We start from the raw sequence: 23,022 nt of genomic DNA, 5'->3' as shown, positions 1-23,022 counted from the left end.
AGATAAGAATAACGCTTCTTAATAAAAGAGGAAAGTAAAATTAATAACAAAAAATAATGATATTGGTACACTTAAATAAAACAAACAATTGCCCTTTAATAGTAGAAAGAAACAAGTTAATTTTAAAAAGGGACGAGAGAAAAATTAGAAAAATAAAAATAATAATAATGAATAAATAAAATGAGTAATAATAAAAAGTAAAATAAAGGTAGTGTGGCTATAAATTAATTTTATAATTATTAAAATTTATAAAAGAATATCTTGCAGCAGTCTAGGCTTCAGTCTTTGAGTTGAGGTTGGGTTTCCCAGGTTGGTCACTGCTCCTTTAACAGTCGGCAACTGGGAGTGGAACTTCATGAACCGTTTTTTGATATAATCCTCTATTGACTCCATATGTAATTCGTGATGCAATTGGCTATTTCTTATGAACCAAGGAGGATTAACTGCGATTCTTAGGACTTTATTTTGAAAAGATTATAGTTTTTTCCTTTTCGTGAAGGATGCCATTCTCCAGACTTCACAGCCGTACATCAGCAGTGGCCTGAGAATTGTTTTAAATATAAGAACAGTTGTTTCTGGTTTTAGTTTGGAATTTCTGTTTAGGATAGGATATAGCATTGCTAACCTTGCATAAGTTTGAGTTATTTTGATGTTGATATGGTGATTCCAGGTAATATAATTAAATACATTTTTATTTTTAAAAAAATTGTGTGCATTTTATTATGATTAATTAGCATTATTTTTATGAAATGAAATCTTAAAATTAATGATTGGATAATAATTCAACAATAAATGATTTTATAAAGTTCATTTGACAATTCTCGTGGTTGTTTATGGTTACATTTTGGCCTAAATATTGGATGAAAAATCTTCAAATTAACATTTCATTGGTAGATTTTGAGTTCAAGTTTTCCATAATGGTATTTATCTATGTGGTTTTAGATAAGGGCTAACCTAATAAGATCTGGAATTTTTATTTATATATTTTTGGAGATGAATTTTTTGTTGAAAATTGGGGCCTGAATATTACCAGTAGTTTGATAATCACTCTTTAACTGAAGATGTTTTCAGTCAAGTAGTTTCTTTTTCACGGATAGATCCATTTTATTTTTCCATATAAATTTCAGTTATCATTCAATAAATCAAATCCACATGGTCATGCACTCATCATGTATATGAAAAAGACATGAATAATCCAAATTTAAGATGAATGAAATTGCACCCCACAGCTAGTCTTAAATTAAGGGGCAATGTTCTCACTTTTATGATTATTTAATAATAATTATATTCTTTATTTATTCTGGGACTAGTTTCTTTAGAATAATATTACAGGCATTGACAATAGGTGATAGAGCCTAAGATTAAAAAACAAAGGGAGGGAGGAAATCTAGGAATGAAGAGTGGATAATCGACCCATGGAGTAAGTCCACATCTATCAATATAACTCACACCATCATCATCAACATCATTAAATCCATAGACCCATTATCCAAAATTAACTAACAAACCTGTTGTTACACTATATAGTATACACTATATTATAGTTAAACCTACTTCAACTGTAATTTATGCAATAGATGTTTGTTTCATTTATCATTATTTTATACAGTCCACTACAATCAAACCAGCAATTCAAAAGTGAAGGAGTGCCTGGCATTAGGTTGAAGGCGCACTTCATACAACATTAATTAGAAAAAAATTATAAAGAAAAAAATAAAATGAATAAACTAAAACCATCAATCATACCATAAATCGGGTGACTAACCTCTAACAAAATAAAATGAATAAGAAGCAAACACAAGTGAACAAAATATAATTAACAGGAAGGAGCAATTTATGTTTATATACATATTTACAAGTTTTAAAAGAATATTAGAAACATCTCACTTAAAAAAAAATTAATAAATAAACAAAAAACCAAAACATAAATAAGAAAAAAATGAGATCTTGATGATTATACAAAAATATATACATATTTACAAATTCTAAATCAATATTAAAAACATCCAATAATATTTATGTTAAATTCTTTCCATCTTTCTATCCATTTACCAATATTATTTGAAACATTTAATTCTTATTTTTCAAAAAATAGGTGGACAGAAAGTGATTAAAAATACAGGATTTGAAGGTAATTAAAGGTAAGAAAAACAGGAAAGGCTGTTAGAGCAACAAATGAAGAAAGGAATGGAATTCCATTAGAAAGTGGAACGGATTAAAAAAGATATGTAAAAGGCAGCGGTTCAATGGGCAGTTACGTATAAGTATGAAGGTAGCAAATTTAGGAGTAAATGAAATGTACTATTTAATTCATGATATTAAGAAAACTGTATGGATTTACTTAAATAAAATAAAACATTTTCAAGAAAGTTGAATTTCATCATGAATGTATTTTTAACATATCATTGGTTCTTGAGTGATTTTACTGTAATTTTTCAGAAACTTTTTTCTGAATAAAAAGGGAACTTAACACTTCACTATTTTATATTTTTTTTTAAATAAAGCATTTTGTTTATGGCATTTGTCCCTATTTCTCTAGATATTTATACCATAGATTTATTATACCAAGCATCATGTTAAATTATTCAAGTGAATTTCTAAATCAAAATTTACCTTCAAGCAATCATTCTCAGTTGACATGGTTACAAGGTTAAGAAGAGCATTATTTAGCTTAACTTCGGTTTTTTGTTGTGTTGAAATGGCACTTCTCAGTTCCTCATCCTTTTTAATAATACACTTTCTAAAACAAGAATAAAAAATTGAATATCATATATATAATTTAATAAAGTTGGTGGTCAAGGGGTGGAAGAGGTGGTAGTCATGATCAAATATAATTACTATGTATCTTTTATTTTAAAAGTTTTGACTGACAGTACAGGTGTTCATTAGGGCCAACAAGAAACAGAAAAAGAAGTGCATACATCAATGTTCACGTATCAAGATACTGTCAGTTTGACATAGGGTTTCTGAGAAAATACAGCAAACTGGAAATGTTCCAGTTTATAACAAGCTAGATTTCAGAATAGTTTCTGAACAGACTTTAATATCTCTATTCTGTAGTGTAGTTGGTAGAAACATTTTAGGAAGTATTTTAAAAACTAAGTTTTTAAATATAATATATATTATACACTGGGTACACACGGCCCTTTTCTAGAATTCCGAAGTACATCACTGATGATTTCCTTCAATTATGAAGTTGTCGAAACTATTATCTTCCAATATTCTGGACTTGACAAATTGGATGCCAGTCTAGACTGAAATGGTATTTTGAACCTTCCCAGAAAAGTTACAATAACGTCTCAGTGAAATTGGACTTTTGTAAGTGAATTTCCCGATTATTTATGGGTTTCTACTGATAATCCAGGCATAACTGTCTATAACAAGACAACACTAATGCTACCTGAAAAGGTGTGGGAACAGCTTTAAAGGTCCCTGAAAGGGTAGAGGTACTCACATAAGTGTATGGAGTTTAATTTGAAAAATACAAACCAATTACTTTTAGATTTTACAAACAGTCAGTAATATTCCAAGAAAATTAACTTACAAGATTACTTAAGATAAAATCGGTTGAAAAAAGATTCTTTGTGAATAATTATTTATTTGATTTTAATAAAAAATATAATTTTAGTTTCATCAACCATTCAAAAATTTCATCAGAAGAAAGGCATAGTCAAATGATCACATTCATATTGACAGTGTAACATAATCTTTGGGATAATTCTTTTCTAATGAAAATCCAACTATAACTTTACGGAGTTAAAGTGTAAAATCTAATCCCTCAGGAAATACTATAACAAAAGTTATAACACTTTCGGTTGGTGAAAATCCATTTTAAAAATTTTCTTCTAAGATAACAGGTGCTTTGATCGTCAAGGTTTGTCACAATCGTCAGGACCCAAGGTCAATCACTAATCAACACTGGCATCTCTCTAAAAGAGCTCAAGAGGCCAAAATGAACAAAATAAAGGTGGGGGAGGACAGGGTGTGCTTTTGAGAGGGATATGTTTGCTGTACTAATATGGACATGCCCACACATTCTTTTTAAATATGTTGGAAGAATAATATAAATATGAAGATGACATAAATTTTTTTTTATTTCTTTAACAAATTGATCATTTCCAGTTACTCATAAATGTACTAACTGGTTTCATTATAATATATAACTAATTACTCACTGCAAAAAGTTATTTTTTGAAATCATTTTACTCTTGCCTGAGGAAAGATTTTGATAATGGTTTTTGATTTCTTGTATTTTTTGTTCAACTCTTTCACATTTCAGCATAAGAACCACTCTCTCCCTTTGAAGGGTCATAATCATGTCCTGTAGTTCTGTTTCCTTTATATGATCAGCATTCCTCTTACAACTAATCAGTTCTTCTATCCTCTAAACAATTAAAATAGTTCTATTAACAATAGAATTTTATATATATTAATATTACAGTTTTAATGATAAAGTGTTAGATAATACTAGAAATGTGGTCATTTTTATTTCATAATACCGTTTTCAGTGACACAATTAATATGATGCAAGTAATTTGTATAAATAAATCAGTATACCTCAACAGCCAACAAAGGACAAATGAGCCAGCTACTGACAGAGATGCCTGATTTTAAATTGACTGAAGCAAAGAATGCTCCCTTATTGATGGAATTTATGCCAAATGTCTCGACTATTGACTTAAATTATCACCTATTCAAGAAGGAAATCTATTACAATAGCAGAGTTGTTTCAGAAGATAAAAAAAAAATCTATTCAAAAACTCGTTTAGGATCACCAATTAATCATGATCATTTAGAAAATCAATGGTTTAATACGCAACAATAAATTATTGATTTCAATATGAGAAGTAAAAGTGTAAGAAGAGAAATTAGAACCGGCTCCCAGACTATAATGGATGTGAAATTAACAAGGAAATAAATGAAAGTTCAACACATCCTAAACTTTCTAATTGGCCTCAAATTTTCGGCCTTATTTTGACCATCTACTGACCTGAATCTCTATTTAACAGACACCTCTCTGTAAAGTACAAAAAACTGTGTACCAAGTGTGTCTGTTAAATAGAGGTTTTACGGTATTAAAAAAATTGTATAATTGATTTTCTACAGTGCATCTATATATTGCCACAATAAAGTATCATTCCTATTGGTAAATCACACTAACTAACCAGTTCTATAATTTTCAACAAATTTGTTTAGATTATGAGGTTAATTTAAGTTCACAAAAAATTGATATAGACTGCTTAGAAACCCTTTTAATGAATTGTAATTAAGAAATATAGTTAGTTACAAGATGATAAAAACTCAATAAAATATAAAAGTGAATCAACAATTTTTAAAACATAACTCTGGACAGAGTATTTAAAGCCATACTTCAAAATTTCATGTTAAATGAAAAATAGCTTAAATAAAAAAAATATTACATACATTGATAAAGAGCCACAGGTGATCTCCTTGACAATGTTTGATTTTTTCAATGCAGAAAGCCTGTTCTGGGGAACAATTCTATAACATTAAATTAAAATTTATTAACAATTTTTTTTTTTTTATAGACATACAGTACAAACAATATTATATTTGTTAAGGTAAACCAACATAAGTATTTTTTACCAAAGTCAAGTTTCTTATTCCAAAATAAATAAGAAATAGAGTCATACAATAATAAGCAAAAACAAAAAAAAAATAACTAAGAAAAGAAAAGTATATATGAGATTATACCATTTTACGCATCACTTTAACAGATCTTACCAGTAAATATGAGATTCAATATATGTTTCAAATTAATTTGAATGGAATATATGCTTAGACTATTGAAAACTTATGTATCTATAATACACAAAAAACATAACTATCATTTTAGATTAACTCCCTAATAAAAACCTTCCTTAGATCCCCTGTTCTTATAAATCCTTTAATGACTGATGGCAGTGTGTGGAGAATAGGGTGCTAAGCATGACTGAGAGGACAGGAATAACCCAACCCAAGTAAGAGCTGAAATAGTGGGTGCCCTTTTGTTAATAAATTTTTTCTACTTTCTTATAGTTTTAGTTTATAGTTCTTATAGGTATAGATTTAGTTTATTTTTTAATAGCTTACCATCCTCCTTTTTGGTGTGGTTCTTGGACCACCGTTGGCAGAGATAAACAGACTTTTTTTTTAATGTTTTGTTGATTTATATGAGTAAAATTAATTTATTTAAATTTATTGACCAGTATAAGCTAGTAAGAATTTGGGAAGGGTACAGAATAGATAAAATGAAGGTACAGCACTGATAGACAGTCCTCTCTATATGACCCAAGATACGCTGCATATTTCTATGGTTGAGGAAACATAAAAAAGTTAATTTAAATGCAAGAAAATGAGAAATTTCAGAAGTATGAGGTTCTAATAATAAACAATAGAGGTCATAGGTGTCTTATTTTATGGGTGGACTTCATATGATTGGTTTTATGATGACATAGAACACAGACCGCATTTATGTGGCCAGAGCTGTGGAGGCATGGATATCGCTATCCGCATATAGGTGGTCAGAGTGTTTAAAAAGGCATTAATATAACTAGTAAAGTAATATAGTTAGGTAACAATATTCCAATCCAATAATAATCCTTACTTTAAAATCTTAGAATTGAACTCACATGGAAGGAACACATTATCTAAATATTGTGTCGCACTGGCTCCATTCTTAAGAACTAAATTATTCTTACCAGATGATCGTTGATATTTCTTTTAAGAGGTTGCCTATGACAGTGTTTTATGCATTTCATTCAATAAATTCTTTAAAATTATTTTTCTTTGGAATTAAAAAAACCGCAATATGAGGTATTCCAATTTATTTTCAATGATTGGCTAGCTACTGTAACATTCATGGTTATAAAGAGGCACTGTAATAATTTTGAGCTAATTCATTTTAACTTAATTGCCTTTATATACTGCATATAAGCACTCCATATTAGCTAAAGATTTTTTTTAATTCCTCATTTTCCTCTTGATCCACCATGATTCTAAGCTCTGATATCCCAGGTAACTGCAATAATTATATTGAAGACTTCCCATTAATGACATAACTTTCTTGGATGCTTGACAAAAGATTGAATCCCAGAATAGTATTACAGAACTTATAAAACATTTTACATCCTCAATTTAAGAGACAACTGTTAACCTGGAGATACTGAGCAGTGAAAATTAATTCTATGCTTGTACCACTTTTGTTACTAAGACTCACCTATTTTTTACTTACTTTTGGATTAATTATTTGTTTTTATTTTTAACAAGTTTATTTTGAAACTAAACATTTTCTACAAGAATCATTCATTTATTTGAGTGAAAAGCTCCAAGAATGTTGGATAAAAACATCTTAGCACCTTCCTTTAAGTTCTCCTTTCCTCATGGAGGAAAGCTGTGTGTTTATTTATCATGTTTGCACTTTCTTCAAAACATTTCAAATGAGGCAGTTTTTTGTATTCCGCAATTCTTTAGGTCCTATCTCTCTTGTACTATCCAGACCCAACAAAATTTAAAGACATTTTTTTTTTTTTACAGAAAAGTATGTTACAGCCCATAAAAAAGTAATTTTTTACTAAGAAATAAAAGCAGACATACTTCTCTAAACATTTGAAAAATTCTGTCTTGAAGTAAATGATATTCTTTGCTATAATAATCACGCTCGGCCTTAATTTTTTCAAATGCAGATTGTAATGGCACAATATCCTCACCTCCATTTTTAGTCTAAACATAAATAAACATAAACATATTTTAGTTGATTGGACAGCTGAATCAAACAAATTAATTATTATAAAAACAATAAATATTAGAAATAATTAGCCAAGTTAATAATTATACAAATAATTATACTCTGCCCAATGACCGATTCAACATTTATTAAAAACAAAACATTATTTAACACAGTATTTAGAAATATGCCTCTAGAAAGTTTCTTTATAGCCTCTTTCCGAACTAGTGAAAACCTGCCTTGCTATCAGTCAGTCTAATGTTTCAGAGGTGTTCCCAAATATCTTAGTACCTATCAGTAGTTTGTTCCAATTTTTGCTTAGATTGGCAAAATAATAATTTTGTAATATCCCACAAAAGTTTAATTCAGTCACAAAATTAAAATGATTGGCCTTCATAGTGTTGAATAAGAATAAAATGAGTGGTTGTTTTTTCACTATTTTTATTACTTTTTTTAGGAGGGGATAATCGAGCACAGCTGAAATTTAACTGCTAAAGAATCTTGTAAAATAAGTACAGTCATTTCAATATACAAACATTATTGTCTAACCTATAATTTTTATTAATTCAAAGAAAAGAAAAATTCTTTGAAATTGTAGTCTGTTTTTGAAAAAGTGGTGAAATAAAAAATATGTTATTAATTAAGTTAAGCCGATAATAAAATAAGAGAACTTACAAAAGATTGGCTTATATGATAGGATTTGTTTTGTTTGTATTGTTCTTCTATTTTCCCCACAAATTTGCAGTCAATATCTTGTTCGTAAACAGAAACAGTTTGACATGATTTTTCAGTTCTCCCAGCATTTAAATCAGCCCGTTTATCTAAAAATAATATATAATAAGAATCTTAAACTTATTTCTTTTTTTTTATATTTCGAGTATTAACCTCCCACTCTTAAATTTGCCTTTGTACATATAAGGAAATTTGGCCTAAGGTCACTCACTCCTGAAGTTAATACACAGACATTTTACACAATTTATACTAATGGAGGTTTATTAACTTTTCCAAATTTTTTTATCTGTATATATTTATGTCCACAGTGCCAGCAGACTACCTCATGGGATTATCCCAATACGAAGGGTTGTCCAGTTTAATTGAGTATCAAGATGAAGCTGGAGCAGAGTAGATATCTTTCACTGTATCTCTTTCTCTTTTTATATTTCTGCCCTCAAATGTCTTCCATTCCGCTAGGCTCATTGATAAGCTCCAGAAGCACAGAAGAGTAAGCACTATAAATATTAACTGGCTGGCAATAAACATTTGTAAAAATAGTTTTATTTGTAAAATTATTTTTTTTAAAATAATCTTTCAATGAATAACAATAACCATTTGATTTATTTTTCTCATTCAAAGAAATGTAAAATTATTTTTTTAAATTAATATTTCAATGAATAACAGTAACCATTTGCTTTATTTTTCTCATTTAAAGAAATAATTTACTTTGTCTTTTCTTTCTCATGATTGTTTTTAATAATTACCAATATTAGCGATAGTAGATATTTTATTTTAATAATTAGTTATAATTATTGAAATGTTTAAAGAAATTATATTTCTTCTTTCATTTATTTAATCATAATTATCAACCACAATAATATATATATATATTGTAATATCCTCTTTTTTAATAAATTGTTTATATTTATAGATAAATGATTTTAGGTACATTTTTATTTTATGCATATTGTTACAGTATTATTTATTTGTTATTTTAAATCAAAAAGCAAGCTAACCAATGTTATCAGTCAAAGATGGTGGAAAGAAGCATCATTCAAGATATTCAAGATGGCGGCATGTGTCCTTTCGAAGTCAGTTTGAATTACTGCTATGTTGAATGGGTGGATTGAAATTTTTCAACTTTTGTTGTTACTCTACCATAATTATAGAAACAGAATAATGTAAGAAGAAATAGAAGACAACAACAATTATAAATAAAACATTTACATCGTGAATTATAGCAAGTAAATTCAAGTGATTGTACCACAATCGATGAGGAACATTGAAGGTAGAATAAAGGAAACGGGCACGCTGAGTTTGGATTGCCTGGTGAGAGGACGTCCGTTGGCTGGAAGCGGGAAAGATTGGAAGCGATTGTTGTGAGAGAGAAATAGCTTCTTGGAAGGACTGGAAGTCATTTTTGACGGTAGGACATAGCATTATAGAAAAGAAGATACCAAGAATCATCAAAAGAAGATTGTGAAATTGGTTAGTTTTGTTATACCTAAATTTAAATACATGTGTAAAAGAGATATTAATTTAATTAAGTGTTAATAGTAAAAGTGTCTGTTTCTGATTGCCTAGAAACCCACCCTGAGATTAAGAGTCTTTTATATTATAAAATTTAAATAAAATTCTATTATCTATTTAATATTAAAGTTTATAATTTGATCCCAAGATATCTTTTATATAGGAAATTAGTTAAAACTATTAAAATTCTTTTTATTTTATTTTAAATAATTTTTGAATTATTACAATATATATATTATGTATATATTTTTAGAAGTATTTTTAATTAAAATTTTCTTCTTTCTTTTTTAATAAAAAAAAAATTCATTTTATTCTGTATAATTCTGCTCTCTTATAGAATCTTCTAATTTCAAATTTTTAATTGAACTCATGGAATACAAACAGTTGTGAATAAGAAATCTTTATTTGATTTTTATCTGCCATAACTACAGTAATTCAGCAATTTTAAATTTCTTAAGTTAAAGACAATATTTTTTAAATTTGGTATTCAATTATTCCCATGGCATTTGCCACCTTACTACTTGTTACTTATATCCCTTTATATCTTAAGAAAGAAGTTTACAAAACATTTTTTTTTTTTTTGGGTATAAAACGCTCTATGTTCCACAGTTACTCTGCACCTCCTTTCCATACTGTTTATGATGTTATTCCTAGTTTTCATTGGGGTTTCTATTCAAATCCTAGGTAAAATGTCCTGCATTTCTCAGAGCAAGATGCGGTTCAGATTTCAGACTTGAAGAGTATTCCTTAAGTGTTTAGTTTATGTCTGGAGAACATCAAGACAGGGGCCTTATTCCTAAATTGGCTGGTATGTCAAAAAAGACTCATTTGCTTTGTGACCATCCAGAAACAGGATATCATGGTTGACCAGTTTTTTTTTTTAATCAATGTTCTCATTTGAAGACAGTATGTTTTATAAATTTTTCCAATGTATACTAATTTATTTAAAACTTTCATCTGAATTTTATGCTATTTTACACTTACTATAGATTAAAAAAAAAAGTTTCTATTAACGATAATTTCTTCCAATCAATATAAAACTTCAATATAAACTTGTTACATTTGGATTCATAGAATAAGAAAATGTTTTCAATAATAATTAGAGTGCATATATGGGTGAAGTAGATCACGATGATTGGTTGACTTTGAAACATAAAAAAATGTTTGAGGCCAAAAATGGTATTACTGCCTACTTACTCATTTACTAGATATGACTATTGCAAACACACACATACTGTATAATCAGTTTAATGATAACAAAGAAAATTAGTGGCTTGATTTTATTGGTGAAGTGGCAGGGAAGGTTTCACTTCTAATATTTTTGGTGTTGTGATTTATGTCAATCGGTCTAAATGATATATGACATGTCAAAATTTCACAAGAGGAGATTATATCATCAAAAATAATAGAATCCAGGCAATCCTTAAGGAATGTGAAATGTTATACCAACTTTCAGAAGACCTTTTAATATTATTTGATCAGATATTGGGTAATTTATGTTTTCCTTTGGCGATTTCATGGTAGTGCAACTACACATTAAGTTACACTCACGATTCACCCCATATTGGTTTCAGAAAAAAATATGAAAGTTTAAATTAATAATTATTTCTCTACTTTTTTTTCCAATGAAAGATGTTTAATAATTGAGAACTAAAATACATTTAAAAGCAAAACAGAGAACATTAACAAATTTATGTAAATATTTATTTATTCTTAAAGTTGTTGACATCGGCCAATGTTTTGCATTTAAAAACAATTATTGTTGATTTAATAAAAATAGTTAAAAATAATCATATAAAAGAAAAACCTAATTCATTTTTGAGTAGTTTATAAATAAAAAGGATTAGCATATGAAAATAAAATAATACTGACCCGATATTGAAGTTCTTAATTTAGTTTGTGTTGACTTATGATATTTCCATTGATTTATTTTATGTTCCTCTGCTATTTTTAGAAGATGCTTTGGTCTCTCATCCTTATTCAGAGGTAATTTTAAATGCTTGAACTTGTTTTTTTCTGTAATAGAACAAAAGCATTCTAATTGTGATATAATATTTTAATTTTTCATGAGGTTTTTTCTCAATAAGGATAATCACAAATTCCTGAGGACAAACATTGTAGTCTACACCAAACTCCCATTGTTGCAACATCCTCTTCTCCAATACTCCTACCTACTGGCAAACCAATCACAACCACAATGTCGATCTCTTTGACTTTTTCACTTACAAAGGTCTTAGGCCACTAAATTATTGCATTACCAAGCTTGAGAATCTTCCTGAATCCTGTTCTACCACACCTTGATCCAACGAGCAGTTTCAACTACATCATCACCTTTTCTATTTCCAAAATAATGCAAGAAGAACAGAGGTTTACTCTGAGACCTTATATATGCCAGGCGATATTATAGGACCTACTAGTAAAGAAACAGGCATCCAGATGATCGAAAATTGTACAACCACATCTCCAAAATGGTAAGAAAGAAATTGGCCACCTTCAGATCTCATTCCTTTTTTTCCTATCTCTCCTCACTACCTACTTATAGCTGCCACTAGAAAGAGACTAAAAATCCTAACCTCCAAATAATACTTCAACTTATAGATCCTTTCAAAAGGTTATGAAAAAACTCTACTGAAAAGAATACTACCCATACTTTAATCCTAAAATATCCTTTCACATAAGTTTGGATTTTTTTCAGGTCATTCCAAGGTTTTTGTGTTGTTCACTATATATCCTAAGCACTCGAAAGCAAGCAATATTGCACTGGTGCCTTTCTGGGCATAGCACAAGTTTTTGACCTGGTGTGGCCGATGACAAGCTTTCCAAGCTCAAAACTCATTTATGAATGAATAAATAATTTTATTCTGGAATAAAAGTCCCCTAGGAATAATCATATAGTTCAGACTTTATGATAACTTGTCTGGAAAAATATTTACAAAAGTGTGGTATTTAAGATACATTCATAATTTTATCATAGCAATTTTTAATATTTTAATTAAATATTGTTTGCATCAATACAGTGGTTCGATTATGAAGTAAGTGAAGAAATAGGTGTTGTTCAAAGGAAAGAATGGAGAAGAATTGGCAAGTAGAGATCAGGAGAGAATTCCAGAAGGAGGTTGCATGAATGATGAGATATTTGCTGGAGGAGGTAGTTCTGATTAAGATAGTATATATAAATCATCCATTTAGGATGTAATACTTAATGAATAGATAGGTAGGTTTTTGGTTTTAATGACTCGGAAATAAAAATACCAAGGAAGTATTGCTGTCAGAAAGTAGAAAGCCACTTCAACTTGGTATACAAACAAGAGACATGAGAGTGCCTAGGAAATCCAAAGATAAATTTTATGAAGCAATTTATAAGTCTCGACAGTCTTATAAATTTATACACACTAACACACACAATATTTGTCCCAATAAGGAAGAACGTAAAATAAAAAAAAGTAGACAGCTATATTTAGTAACTTGCACTGTTGTAAAGATAACAGAGGTAATAGTAGTTATCCCTCCGACAGAAATTGATGAATAATGCTGCTGGTTGATATGGATACAGAACTAATCCAAAAATCCTAGGGATAATAATACGATTGGATTTTTTCATTTTCATAGTACGATTGGATTTTTTCATAAAAGTTCCTTTTTGAACGCCTACCAAGTCCTACCATCAGTTATTGGAGATACTTCTTTTTTAAGAAAATACAATGGAAGGATACAGAATCGTGTAATCGATTTATTATAACTTAATTTAAGGCATAAAAAACCCGAAGATTTGATGTCGATTACACCTATCGTTGTCCACATAAAACTGTCATGTTAAGCCTGTCCAAACCCAAATTCACAAGATCAGTTCAGACATAATCCTCTCGCCTACGCTTCAGTCTAGCCCATGGACGTTTACCTGTCGGATCAGTATTGAATGAATTTTTAGGGATCGGTTGTTACTAAGTCCTTAAACATTATACACCTATGTTACCACCTTAAATATATTTATCGAATGCAGTTCCGCAATTCTATGTTGTTATTAATTTAAATTTAAATTAATAAATCTTTTAATTACTAAAAAAAAATAGGTACATGTGTGCGAGATCTTAAAGGCTATAGTATTTTCAAATAAAGCCCCTCAGATAATCCAACTTCAACATCAAATGTATCCAAGAAGATAAAATAAATCGACATGAGAGGGAGCGATAATAGAATTGATGAATTTATTAATTGCTACTCCAATAACCTACAAAAGACCTTAATTATAATTTATATTACGCTTCAAAAATTAAAATATGCAAATGGCAACGGGAGAGGGAGAGGAATCATTAACACTAATTATTAACAACATTAGTGTGATTAGACAATGAATACAGTAATCTAAATTTTATTTAATTTTTTTATTTTTATGCATCTTTCATAAGAAACTAGAATTTTATATCCTATAAAGGTAATAAATTTCACCTTTATACAACGGCAGAAACACGAGACTGCAACATAAGTTCGTGAAACTAAATTTCACCATAACTTGATAATGTTTATGAATAATATATCATTAATATTATATGAAGTTAAACAGAAAATAGTTTCGGAAAGATTAATTTTTACCGGAAAAAAATGTATGAACACATATATTATAAAAGAATTCTAACAACATTAACCCAAAAATTATATTTTATTTCAAACAAGCAAAACCAATGAAGGTAATTGTTGTATAAATATAACAATGTTATATCAAGAAAGTAATTCTACATCCATAGTACAAAATAGTATACAAGTAAATATTAGAAGATATAATTATTTAAGTTTAGATTAGCAAGAACCAAATAATAGTTTAGGTAAGCGAGAACAGAATACTAGCGTACTACCAAGATATTGGGCACAGGTATTTCTTATACCTTATATCTTATAATCGCCCTAGGTACTAGATAGGCAAAGGAGAACAAAATATTGGTTACTGGTATTTCATATTAAATAATCAATCCAAATGCTTCGTACTAGCTAGTTAGATATTATCGATACGATACTTTAATTAAATAACTGGCAGTAGTAAATGAAAACTATCGATATTTACGATGCTGGTATCGATATTCAATGTGCAAAAAAAACTGATCATAGGCTTGAATAAAATCAGTATCGTATCGGATGCAAAATATCGATACTATCGCAAGTATCGGCCGGAAAGTATAGATACCACCGAAGTACCAATCATATACTATATCGATACTAGTATCACATGGATGGGTGGCCAACTTTTCAGTATACAGATCTACTTTTTATCTTGGAAGTGTGTCGCGATCGACTTACATAGGCGTAGTCAAAGGGTGTGAAATGCATACTATGCTTATATACTGTGCAGTATAAGGTACATTCCAGTGAGGTCTGGGTAGATAAGAAAAATATTTGTTCAAAACTATTTTTTATTTTTTAAATCACTTGTTAAGTTTTAGAGAAATAAGCTCATGAAGAAAATAAATGAAGAAAATTTGCAGACCCAACTTTTGATAGCAGTATTCAGGACATGCGGAACCTGAAAAAAACGATATTCCGACACTAGTTCAAGATAGGTTTTTACTTACTTAAAACTTACTTTTATCACCTTCAATGTATAAGTTGTTGTACTATTTGTTCGTAAATATGAAAAAGTTGTTTTGAAAATGCACAGAAAAGCCGATAATTGGATTTAAGTATTTCGCTTTCGCATTTAATTTTTTTTTGGCAAGGAAAATTTATGATGTAAGAATAATATGACTTACTTTTTACTAATCTATCAATAGTTCACAGAGTACACCTCAGATATATAAATATATGTATGTAGCGAGAGGGACAAGAACTTCAGCTACAATCCACTAAAGTGCAGTACCTCTCAAATTTATATATTATTTTCTTTTATAGAAATATATTATTATTTGTACATATTATTAATTTCTATATATATACTACTGAGCAATGTCGATAAAATAATAAATAAACGATGCCAAAAGAACGTACGAAATTACCTCAAGCAGATAAGACCGCTTCTGGGTCACAGACGTATGCACTATGCCTTTAAATAAGGGTGTTAAAGAACCTCTAATTGATCACTAATCCACAGCCTTTACTTGAGATAGTTTCGGTTTATAGCCAGCTGATCCAGATTTCTAAAGAGATTACTTCTCACATCGGAACTTCAATCTTTTCATCCCGGAGACACACTTAATTATGACTTTGATCGAAACAGTAGGTGGAGGAAGATAAGTTCCAAATTTGCTGAAACTAGCGGCAACCATCGCTGCAACTAACGGCAGCCATAGCTACAATCGAAGGTGCAGCCCCATTAGGAAACACAACGTACACTCGAATTAAGAAGAACAGCATACATTCCAACAAGGAAGACTAAAATACATATTAGGAAGAACAACAACCGGACTCGATCAAGACGACCATTCAAACTCTTAGTCCACTTCTTTGACGACATCGACTACAGCAAGGATTGCCAACGCCAGAACATCCCTATGACTCCGTCATCAAGGAAGGGAGTCCTGTAGCGAGAGGAAGAAGAAGTTCAGCGACAATCCACCAGAGCGCAGCACCTAGAGCCTCACCGAAGCTCTCAAATTTATATATTATTTTCTTTTATAAAAACATATTATTAATTTCTATATAAACTAATGAGCTATGTCGATAAAATAATAAATGAACGATGCCAAAAGAACGCACAAAACTATCTTAAGCAGATAAGATAAGACCGCTACTTTGTCACAGCCGTATGCGCTAGGCCCATAAATAAGGGTCTTAAAGAACCCCTAATTGATCACTGATCTACAGCCTCTACTTGAGATAGTTTTGATTTATAGCCGATCCAGATTTCTAAAGAGTGTTATTTTTTGTTCACCCTTGACATGATTTCTCTCCTCTACCTGTTATCCCTTTGTAGGCTCTGGCGGCTAGCTACTCTCCTACCTCTGCTTACATACATCCTTCGTTTCTATCGGAGTAGTACCCGGTAGGACAAAGGCAACTTTCTGCAAGATCTGGTGGCTAGCTACCCTCCAGATCTGCATTCCTCCCTTGTGTTTATCGGAATAGTACCCGGTAGAACGGGGTTACCATCCTCTGAGATATAACGGGTGTCAACGTTAGTCTCATCCTATCTAATCATCTTCCTTGTCAACTACCTTACCTTTATAAACTGAACACGCATTGTCGATATAAATATCATAGAAATTAAGACTAAACAAAAGGGCACAATATAATTAAATAAAACTCTCAAACTAGATGAAGTACAATTCAGCGCACAAGTTTATGAGGATAATAGCAAATACAAGAGAGAATATCAATAAAGTTGGACGAACATTTTTTGAAAATGGCAAACTTTATCAATTTGGCAACACAATATCTTAATAAAATAATTCACTAACAGAATTGAACTACGTGCATTAAATTACAAAACAGTGAGAATATAGCTCAAGATGGAACAGAGGTAGTTATGGTCAGTCTAGGTGGAAAATGATTACAAGATTACTAAAGTCAAAAGGAAAGAAAAAAAACTGAATATGATGGAAAATATAGTTACCTTTTACATAATCTTTTACCCCTTCATATTTTATTAGCTCTTTATTCTTAAATGACAATTCTTCTTCTAGTTCACCAATCCTTATTAAATTTTCCTGATTAACCAGCTCCAAATCAGAATAAGCTTTTTGAAATTCCAAAACATGTGTTTTTAAGTCTATAAAATACAGTCAATTTAATATAGTAATAATTAATAATGATCAACTATTAATAATTAGAGGCATATTCTAATAGCTATAACAATAAATAATAGCCATTTCATTTTTTATGTTTGATAGCCTCTCCATTCTAGCACAAAATCATAAATAAAGGTGAGATACATGATGAATTTAGTGGAAAATTTAATAAATATAGAAATCTCAAATAATATTATAAATGTTCTCAGTCTAGGTGATAACATTAACATGTTTCCAAGAGATATAAGAAAGGACATGATCATATTGATAACGGATGTAGAAATGATTCTTAGAAACATGGAAACATGTGAAAATCACATAAATAGTTTGAAAACAATATAATTAGAAAGATTGGTAACTTTATTGATAAAAATAGGAGGAATAATAATAATAATAAAGAAAATAAATTATTGGAAAGATGGAAGAAAAATGATATAAAATCTCTTTTGCAATTTAAAAAGAAGAATCCAGACTTCGGGATTATAAAATCTGATAAAACAAAAAGGGTGGCAATAATGAAAAAGAAAGACTATATAATGAAATCAGGATAATACATATAGAAGGTTAAGAATAGACCCTTCATTAAAAATTAATAAAAATGTAATAAACTATGTAGATAAAGTTAATATGAATAAATTTATTGACAAAAAAACCATTAATTAACAAACATTGCCACCATCCGAGAATGTTTGGATTAATTAAGCTGTACAAAAAAGATAAACCTTTAAGGCCAATTGTTAATGGTATAAATGGGCCAATTTACAATTTACAAAAATTTTTTAAAAGTAGTTTTAATAGTGTTTATAAAGATGAAAATATAGATGTCAAAAATGTAATAGAGGTAAAAGAAAAATTGAAGTTAATAAAGATTGAAAATTATGACATAGTGGTAAGTTATGATGCATTATCCTTATTTACAAATATTCCTCTCAAAGTGGTATATAATATTATAGAAGAAAAATGGGAAGAAATAAAACACAATACAATAATAAAGAAAAAAAATTTTTTTGGAAGGAATAAAGCTATGTTGTGAAACTGGAATATTTAAATATGATGGTGAGGTCTTCTGCCAAAATGTTGGCCTTCCGATGGGTAGACATTTATCAGTATGCCTTTCTGGTTTAGTAATGGATGATTTAATAAAAAAAGCAATTAAAAAATCAGGTATAAAATTAAAAATTTTGTTTAAATATGTTGAAAACATTTTCTGCATTATTAAAGAGACAGGTATAAATAAGATGCTTAAATATTTAAATAGTTAGCATGAAAGATTAAAATTTACAATGGAAATAGAAAAAGAGGGCAATTTAAGATTCCTGGACATGTTAATAATGAGGCAAGGAGATACATTATTAACAGAATGGACAAAAAAGGAAACATCCAGTATTATAATTTTAAATTATTTATCCTGTCATCCTATTCACTTGAAATACAACACTATTAATAATATTTTTAATAAGGCAATAAAAATAACGTATGATATTAGATTGGTGAAAATAAAGTAAAAGTTATTTAGTATGTTTCAGGAAAACTTTTATACTAAAGGGTTAATAAAGAAAATATGGGAATTAAATATCAAAAAATCCAAAATAAAAGAAATTGACAAAAATATAAATAAAAAAGAAAATGCAATAAAAGAAAATCAAAAAATACTATAGTTGTAATTATATAAAAGGTTTGTCAGAAGGGATAAAAAGGTTTTTTGAGGATTATGATATGCAAGAAATTTCATTATTTTTCAAACCAAACAATAAATTAAAAAATTATTATAGTAGAACAAAGGACCCAATAGATAGATAATATCAATCAGGATTAGTATATGAAATTCCATGCATTAATTGTCCAGCCATATATATTGGTGAAAATAAGCAATATATGAAAGATATGATATATCAACATGGGAATGACATATAAAATGTGAAAAATGACCCAAAGAAAACAGCATTAGTACAACATGTTGTTCAAAATAAACATGATTTTGATTTTGAAAATGTCAAGGTCATTCATAAAGAAAATAATAATTTTAGAAGAAAAATATTAGAATAAATTTACATTTCAGAAAATATAAATTATACAGTAGACTTAAAATCAGATGCAAAAGAACTAAACCACCATTATTCTGAAATTTTAAGTAAAATAAATATGTAATTATTAGAAAGAAGTTTATAATAAGATAAATGTTCAAATCCCTGAATTTTACAGATGTATATATAATGTATATACTCATATAAAAGCATGCATAGGTGAGTACATATATGAAAAAATAAAAAAGAGAGGTGGAGTATATGAATGTAAAATAAAATATATATATAATAAAAATACAGTAATTATGGATTTAAGAAATAATAAATTATAAGCAAATAAATTAAAATTGAACGTAAATTAAATTGTATTAAATGTAAAAAAATTATTTTTAATGATAAGGTGATAACATAATCCTAACCTGTTGAAGGTATGTTCTGTTATAAATGATCTTAGTAAGTAAAAAAAGAGACAATTGTTCATGTAAAAAAAGTTTTAGATTTAAAATATAAAAAGTTATGTAAGTAAATAATCAATTTAAAAACATTGTTTGAAACTGCTACGATACTATTTTAATATTTAATTTATTTTAAAGATATGACATGGGCAATTAGCCTGCAGAAGATTTTTAAAGAATATGACATCAATATTTAAGTTATAGTCTAAAATATTAGTATGTTGTTAAGGAAATGGTGTAATTAATATAAAAAAATATTTTATAGGTTGGCTCCTTGAAAATGGCCTGAGGGCCGAAACATTGGAGAATTTTTGAAAATAAATGTTGAGAGTATATTTGGATCAAAATTATGTGTGTTAATAATATAGTAATAATTAATAATGTTCAACTATTAATAATTAGAGGCATAAGCTAATAGTTATAACAATAAATCATAGCCATTTTATTTTTTATGTTTAATAGCCCCTCCATTCTAGAATAAAATCAGAAATAAAGGTGAGATACATGTGACTATTTTTCTAAATGATAAATAACATTATTCCTTTCTCTTTCTTACTATATGCATTCCAAATCTTATTATTCTAACACCAACTCAGCAAGATTGATGCCCACTAGTAGTGGGTTAATTTTTAAAAAAGTTTAGTTTTCTTTTTATTTATGTTGTATTTAGCATCTAATTTATTCTTTATTTTTGTGATGATTATTTATCAAAGTTTTCCTTGTATATATACAATATGAGGGATCAGTTATGAAGAGGATCCTCCGTAGATGGCTTAGAAAGAATTGACAGAACAACAAAATGAAGGAATGATAGGATCTAAAATAAGTGCAGTCATGAGATATAGATGAACTGAAGATCCTAAACAGTGCTGTCAGAGAAGTCCAGGCAATAGAAAATGCCCTTTTATAATGGCTAAGGAAGGAGTGAAAGGATCTCAAAAGAATTATAATCCTGAGAATAAATAAACTCAAAATACTATAAAGTTCCCATGACTAGGTTATGTAACACTGCCATTGGGGAATACCATCCCAGAAATGAATAATTGAAGCTAATTTATAAGGAGCTGAAGAAGCTATTCCGATTAAGAACAGAAGATAACTAGATAATAATCCACCTTTTCAAGTAATGTTATATGACTGCAATCTTCCTGAAGAAAAAACTGCACATATTTTTACATTATAAAGTACCTTGCTGGTAGATGAAGAAAAAAGGCTGGTCCATCCTTAACGGGATGAATAGAAAGATGAATGGACCATAACAGAAGTACGAACAAGAAACTGTCCATAGAAATAATTGTAACAGTTCCCAAGCACTACTCTAACATGGCAGGTGGCGGTGTACTCACTTATACACTATGTTCTATTGTTGTGGGTTATAATCTGTATCTGCTTACTCAAGAGATAAACAGATCCCGAATGAGCCTTTTTCTGAGGTGGTCAGTGCCCTAATTCTAATAAATCCAAATCCCTTAAGGGTGTCTGTTAATAACTGATAACACTGTTCAACTACTTTCTTATTGGTTATAACTGAGTACACTGTCACTTAACATGCTGAAGTAGTGCTTAGGAACTAGTACCCTGAAGGTTGTTGGTTGAAATTTGATACATAATATTCATTACAGTAAAATATAATAATTTAAGTGTGAAAACAATTAAAATGAACTTACCATTAAGAATTTCTTGAAAACCACCTTGTTCCTGAATAACTTCTAACTTAAGATAATTATTTTCATTTTGTAAATGTTTACATTCTTGTACAAAAGGTTTTCCTTTAAGTTTTAATACACTGAGTTGCTGTAAGAAATAATAAAATCGCAGTACTTAAATAAGGAAATTCCTGATGTGTAAGTTTAAATGAGTAAGTCTAATCATATTTAAATAATATATAAACTAAAGGAACCAGAATATTTACATGTTTACAGTGGTTTTCAGAGATTATTTATATTACATAAACTGGTAAACATACTATGAAAATAATGAAAACACTGCACACCATGACAGATTTTCATAATGGAAGTACATCTCAAAGACATCATCAAAATGTCTCTAAACTTACATAAATTCTTGCCACCCATATATGAAAACTTTTCTTCAAACAAAAACAATAAATGTTTTATTTAAGGTGTTGATACATAAAAAAACAATAAACAGAAATCTATGATGGTGATACCTACTTGTATAACTTTTAAATAATCTGAATATGGAAAATAAACAGTATATCTTAAAAAAAATTAAACCCATTATAAATATCTCTCAATACTCCTAAGGACCTACCTGCAAAACTTCATTAGTTATGTCCTTAAAAGATGTATATTCGCTTTTATAGTGTAAAATGTCATTTAACAAATTGTCAACTAAAACCATAGAGCCAAATGAAAGGGGCTGGTGGTAGCCAACACTATCTAACTTTCTCCTCAATATATTATATTTATCTTCCAAACCATGCATATTAATTAATAATAATGCAATAAAAAAAAATATTGTTAACAAAAAGTTCAGTCACAGGAGCGAATTCCTCTTACAATCTTAATTGATTTGTACACTTTTATAAAGACAGGGATTATTTAACCATTGGTTACACCAGCTTAGAGATCTAAAATAATTATTAACATTAATGATTCAGAAGAAAAATAAATATAGCTTATTTACTAAAATTTCAATGCTAAGGTTAGGATTGGTTTGTGTTTTCCATCACCCAGTAGCATTCCCTCTTCTTAGTTACCATGCAAACAACCCTGACAGCACCTTTTTTACAAATTATTTTAATTTCCCTTCAGGGCAGTCTGATTGTACCTCTTTTTTCCTCAGCCAGTGCCCTTAATTTAAATACTACTTATATTTTACATACGCCCAATATAGTA

The 23,022-nt window shown here is 29.0% G+C and overlaps 1 protein-coding gene across 3 annotated transcripts in view; it reads right to left on the bottom strand.

The window, feature by feature from the left end:
• Positions 1-23,022, bottom strand: part of LOC106682045 (uncharacterized) — a 68,163-nt gene extending 45,141 nt beyond the window's left edge. For all 3 annotated transcript variants that reach the window (XR_010844178.1, XM_014422677.3, XM_067050255.1), the window contains exons 1-9: positions 22,436-23,022; positions 21,829-21,955; positions 17,508-17,663; positions 11,843-11,986; positions 8,402-8,547; positions 7,597-7,722; positions 5,425-5,502; positions 4,176-4,384; positions 2,614-2,740 (exon numbers count right to left, since the gene is read on the bottom strand). Coding sequence is in view for 2 of the 3 variants with exons in the window: in XM_014422677.3 (XP_014278163.1) it covers positions 2,614-2,740; positions 4,176-4,384; positions 5,425-5,502; positions 7,597-7,722; positions 8,402-8,547; positions 11,843-11,986; positions 17,508-17,663; positions 21,829-21,955; positions 22,436-22,609 (1,287 nt within the window). In the remaining variant the exon portion in view is untranslated. The remainder of the gene's footprint in view (positions 1-2,613; positions 2,741-4,175; positions 4,385-5,424; positions 5,503-7,596; positions 7,723-8,401; positions 8,548-11,842; positions 11,987-17,507; positions 17,664-21,828; positions 21,956-22,435) is intronic.

This window comes from Halyomorpha halys, unplaced genomic scaffold (genome assembly GCF_000696795.3).
Source record: "Halyomorpha halys isolate HHAL.00 unplaced genomic scaffold, Hhal_1.1 Scaffold385.1, whole genome shotgun sequence".
In the NCBI taxonomy this organism is placed as follows: domain Eukaryota; kingdom Metazoa; phylum Arthropoda; class Insecta; order Hemiptera; family Pentatomidae; genus Halyomorpha; species Halyomorpha halys.
This window is presented reverse-complemented; position numbering and strand designations above follow the sequence as displayed.